We start from the raw sequence: 6000 nt of genomic DNA on the forward strand, positions 1-6000 counted from the left end.
TGTGTGTAATGCTGTTGATTAGCCCACCACAGGCAGTGTGTGTGTATAAACAAACGGGAAACATGTTTACAGTAAATACACTTTCAATTGAGGCTTACCAGGCAAGCGGGGAGCATTTTGTCCATTTTGATTTGCACATTTCTGCGTAGTTTTAACCCTCAGGCCTGCTTGTCTAGGCTTCTAATGAAAGTGTATTTACTGTAAACGCATGTCCTGTTTGTTTATACCCACTGAGGGATGAGTCTGGGGTAATCAGCATCATGTTAAAGATGCGGTGCATAGGCATTAGCTTGAAAATAGCCCCGAATATTCCTTTAAATTGAAAATAGCAGGCTCTTCAGTCCATCAATCATGTGTTTTTGATCAGCGAGTCTGAGCGCTGTTGTTAATGCGTGTGGTTGGTAGCAGTCAGCGGCTCTCTGGGGGTTTGCTGAGGGACACGCTGCTCATGTCAAATGGATTTTGTGGCCGTGTTCCCACTCGCACCAGCTACAAAAACCACAAGCACTACCAATGAGACCAAACACATGGAAACAATCGTTTCCTCCTCCTACTCCGCACTGACTCCAAAACCAAATGTCTTATGATTCATCAGATTTATTATGTAAGCGAGTATGACGTTATATTGTCATCTTCTTTGTATTGTAAATCCTGCATGCACATTTCCACACTTGCAGGGTCCAAAACATATGTTTAACTTCATCTGTTGCTGGTGGGGGAATTTAAAACATTTTAACAACTTAAACAATTTTTTAAAATGTCAAATTCAGCTTTGCATCACACAAATAAATTACATTTTCAAATATATTCAAATACAAAACAGTTATTTTAAATTGTAATAATATTTAACAATATTAGTTTTTTGTTGTTGCATTTTTAATAAAATAAATGCAGCCTTGGTGAGCATAAGAGACTTCTTTTAAAAACATGAAATATACATACATAAGGACAGTATATGTCCTTATAGCTTTGGTATTATGTAATGACAGCAGACATTATAGTGCAGCTCTATTATATATGAGATTAGTCAGTCTCCATCTCTTGGTTAAACGCCACCTGTCACAAAAATGTGAAGGCGGCCCATTACGATGTTTCTTCCTGTTCTTGTCCTGGTGGCTCATTGCAAAGAATATCCCACATATGTGCCGCCACATGGAGTTCTGCTGGGGGAAAAAGTCCTTGATGAATTCTAGTAAGCTTCTGGTTTTAACATTTTAACTGAGAAAAAAAAAAAAAAAAAGTTTAGCTCACAGTGTGGGCCATACGGTCATTCTTACTAACTTTTGTCCTTTTTCATTTACTGACTGATGGGTAATGCAGTTGCAGATGGATGTGCTGTGACGGACTGACAGTGATCTAGTTCACATGTGTTTAAAGTGCTTTTAACTCGCTGATCTATGCAAGAGAGAAAGTCTGAATTAGAGAGAGAGAGAGAGAGAGAGACGTGTGTCACGTGCCGACTGTCTGGTTGCCCTCAGCAACCAGACATGATGTCATAGGTAGTTGAACATGAACTTTAACTTTAACAGGAGGGAACTTAAGAAAAAGGATGGACACTACTGGCGAGGATTACAGCGAGAGAGAAACAAAAAGATAAAATGGGTCCCACAGGGGTCTTCAGATTGTAGAAGTTTAAACTTCTAGTAATTTAAAACGTCAATAAAACATCTTGTTTTTCTCTTCGGATCACATCTTTGTTTAACCATTAGTTTTGCCCGGGGAAGCAGTGACGTTGATCTCTCTGAGCATGGCCTGCAGTGGTGTGTGTGTGTGTGTGTTCAGCAGTGTGTCCACTGTACTCTAGTGGTTATTCTGAGAACTGTTCCTCACAAGAGTGTGGTGGACGCTGATCGAAACCGCAAACTTTAAAGAAATGTTTCTCTTAACAGTGCAAATTATGTCAGTAAAATGTTTGCATATACTGTACATGCCTTCATGTCTTTCCAAAAAAACTGGACTTTCTGCCCGAAACATTTTAAAATTGTGAATTTTAAGACTGGAAAAGTGTTTTTTATATACACTACCTTTGAAATGTTTGGGGTCGGCAAGGTTTTTGAATGTTTTTTGAAAGATGTCTCACCAAAAGCTAGTAATAGTTATTTTAAATTATAATAATATATCACAATGGTATATTTTAAAGTGTAATTTATTCCTGTGATCAAAGCTGAATTTTCACAAGTATGACGAGAATGCATTTTACATTTGGTTACGACTATTTATGAAAATATTTACATTATGAAAACCATAATGCTTTATTGTACATAAAGGCTTGAAGTGTTACCAAAAATCTTTTATAACATCTTAAATGTTGTCGCTTTTGATCAATTTAATGCTTCCTTTCTGAATAAAAGTTTTCATTTCTTTTTTAAAAACCCAAAACTTTTGTAAGTGTTGTGATTACATTTAAGTCTAATATTATTGGCTGATACCTGTCTGCTAAAAACCCTCGACTAGCGGTTTTCCAAAGAAATATATGCTAAATTTGACCTTTACGTGAGAAAGTCCTGGGTTTTGAATGAGTGTGAGTAAAATTGACATAATTTTAATTTTTGAGTGAACTATTCTTTTGTTTATTTTGTTTATTCATATTTTGCACCTTAAAATACAAAATGACAAAAATAATAATAACAAAACATAAAATATATAATCAAAAATAAGACAAATATTATAAATTTAATGATGTGCAGGAAGAGGCAAAAAACCCCAACTGGGCTTATTTAACGCCTCCACCTATAGACATAATTACAATAAAATCAAAACAAAAAACATAAAAAACAAAAACATTATACTACATAAAAGTAACAACAAACTAGTGAAATACATATATCCATAACAAACACACAAAACACACATGCACATACATGTATACATACACATACCATCAACAAATTTTAAAGACGATTACAATAATGAAAATAATAAACAAAAAATATGATCATAAAAAAAAAAGATTTTCTAGATGGATTGGTTAGAAATCTCAGATATTAGGCAGGAATGTGAGACTAAGATTGCCTAGTTTGTTTCTGTTAATGTATTTTTATGAAGACTCACCTTCATTTCCTTTTCTTACAGTCATGGTTCCTTTGACAAGACTTTTAGTGAACACACAGACAAAAATCCACAATGAAAACTGGAAATGGAGTCACGAAGCTAAGTATGGGACTTTCCCACATGCCCCTCTGTAAAGTCTCGCTCACACACAAACACACACACACACACACATACACAAATACACACACAATTCCCAAAACACGGGCAAATCTGGAAAACTTCAGCATTACCCTGCCAGTCTGGAGAGCTCAGAGAACCATCCAAAGGAATGACGCAACAGCTCAACGTCTTTGTGGTGTTCCTGAGGCATCCAGCACATAGACCAATCCTTTTTTTAATTTGTTCATTCATCCACCACTCATACGCCATGGTGAGGAAAACCCATCTCTTCCCAGTCAGAACTCTATTCGGAAGTTGAACTCATCGAAAAGGGACATTTGAAATGGAACCTGGATGATGTCAATCACGGACGCGTGTGATTGGATGGAGAGACTCGGCGGGAGCCTTCTGATTGGCTCTGGATTTTGCTGATCTTGGTGACGCCCTCCAGCGCAGTGTGAACTCGACATCCTCTCGCTGTTTACACGTTGACAAGCAATAGACTGTGAGCGAAACAACAGATAACACTAACCGTGTGCAATTCACCTAAACATATGCACTATATGATTATTGATAAGGGATGACAGATGCTTTGGCCTTAGATTTGCGATGTGGAGTCAGGCTACATGTGTCTAAGGTAAAACACACACACACACAGCACAGCAATAGAACACACACACACACACACATCACAGCATCATATAGACCACTGATGACAGGAATGGGAAGGGTCAAGCACGAGTGACCTTAACGTCAAGCTTCTGACTCAAAGATCATTTTTCATTTTGTAGTGTTTCTGAATTAAAAGGCCAGTGATTTGAGTCATAAAATCGATCGATTCGAATGACCCAGAGGGTTTTGGTGCATCCATCGCTGACCTCTTCACCAGCATCGATCAATCTGAGTGCTTGTGTGCATCAATATCCTACAGTCAGCCCTGAACACGAGGGCTTCTTCTGCTTTACTTTGCGTTTGGTTTTGCAGTAACATTTTTGGGTGGATGTCATAAAACCTTTCCAGGTCATATTTTACCCCAAAACCAAAAGAAAGAAAAAATTAAATAAATAAATAAGAAATACGATGATTTAATTTAATTGTGCAATATTTTTCACAATAATAAAGCCCTTTTCCCCAAAAAAATTCTCATCACCATAATGCAACAATCTCATTACCGTATTGTAATGCAAAACATATTATTTATAATTATTATTTATTAAATAATGATTACTATTTGTTTACCTATGGCAGAAAATGTGCTTAATTGTCGTCACAGTGCACAACAATCTCAATGAACCCAAAATAGGCTTAATTTTCTTTATCAAATTTTACATTTCTTTTGATTCAGTAGTAATGTGACCTGGACATGTTTTTGTGACGTTCGCCATTCCACTTGTGTTTGTTTTCTGATTTTGCGCGGTTTTAGTTTGCATAGCGTAGCCGCTCCTGCTCCGGCAGATCGGACTGCATGTTGGATTGTGCTTTCCAAAGTGTTTTTTGTTTTGTTTTAGTTTTAGAATAACAGTTTAAGAACAAACGGACAATCTCTAGTTTCCATTGACCAGATGTTTGGGGTCGCTATGATTTCGACAGTGCTCTGCCCTTCCTACCAATCACATTCTCCATCACTTTACAGTTCGTTCACAACTCAACTTTTCGTCTCAGTTCACCGGTTCAGCCTGACTCACACGACAATCTACGTATGGCTGCCATTTCATTTAGCCTATCAGCTCAGTGGTACATACACACGCACACAAACATTGCACTATGACACACACCCACGTCATTAAAGGACAAAGGGAAACCGTTAAACTCAGACCCCTCGATCAAACATGATTCAAATGAACATCGTATTTAGATTTTAGATGAAACTTTTCAATACAAACACTCGAAAGCACTGACCTCACTAAATAACTGGACTGCCTTGCTGTCAATCACATGTCAGGGACTCTGATTGGCTGAGAGCTGACGATTTCATCATCCACTTGAAACACATCAAAGTGCCTCGGTGTCCCCTTTACATGCAATTCAGGGTCTTCACTTCATGTATAAGCTACAGAAAATATGTACAATATGTATCATGGGCTTATTAGCAAACAACAAATGAGCAACTGCAAACATCATATTTATAGATCTATGTTATCCAGAACATATCATAATGTGTGTGTATATATATATATATATATGGACATATGTATAGTTCTTCCGCTGTGAAATTAGCTCTACGGCAGTCTAGTTATTTTCTGATCTTTAACCCGAGTCAGTGAGGTGATCGGAAACATGTCCAAACACACTAAACCCCACAAACATCAGATCATCTCTTCAGAAGCGCAGGCGTCCAATCAGGTCAGTGCGAGGAGATCAAGACACACCTTCAGAACAGAAACTAATTTGTCCATTTTCTGTTGAAAAGTGTTATTATTGAGAGAAAAAAAAAAGTTATATGTGGACTGAGCCGTGTGCAATGTGTTGGGTAGATATCTGTGTTTGTCTTCAGATTTTTAAGAAAGCGAAGCGAGTGAAAAAAGACAAAAAAAAAAAAAAAAGTTGAAGTCTGCAAGCTCCTGGACTCTAAACACGAGGGCCACAAAAAGAAATCCCAGTCTTTGTAAGCGTTGGGGAATTCAATTTTTACTTTTCATTTATCTTTTTTTAATGTTTTATTTGTAAGCTTTTGTTTTTAAACTATTTCAGGGGTGGGGCTGAAGGAACGATTTTACAAAAGCAAATGTATTACAGCAAACAAAAAGAAAAGAAAATACTGGTGCTTCTGTTACTCACAAGTGAATAATACCACACCAGAACGACTGTTTCTGATGAGACGACTTATACCAACCTCTGTTTCTCTCTTCT

The 6000-nt window shown here is 37.2% G+C and overlaps 1 protein-coding gene across 31 annotated transcripts in view; it reads left to right on the forward strand.

Moving 5' to 3' along the window:
- Nucleotides 1-5668, forward strand: part of nfixa (nuclear factor I/Xa) — a 120739-nt gene extending 115071 nt beyond the window's left edge. For all 31 annotated transcript variants that reach the window (XM_079615536.1, XM_079615532.1, XM_079615523.1 and 28 more), the window contains one exon: nucleotides 3073-5668. Coding sequence is in view for 15 of the 31 variants with exons in the window: in XM_079615532.1 (XP_079471658.1) it covers nucleotides 3073-3087 (15 nt within the window). In the remaining 16 variants the exon portion in view is untranslated. The remainder of the gene's footprint in view (nucleotides 1-3072) is intronic.
- The last annotated feature ends 332 nt before the right edge of the window (nucleotides 5669-6000 follow it).

Source organism: Phoxinus phoxinus (genome assembly GCF_949152265.1).
Source record: "Phoxinus phoxinus genome assembly, chromosome: 6".
In the NCBI taxonomy this organism is placed as follows: Eukaryota; Metazoa; Chordata; class Actinopteri; order Cypriniformes; family Leuciscidae; genus Phoxinus; species Phoxinus phoxinus.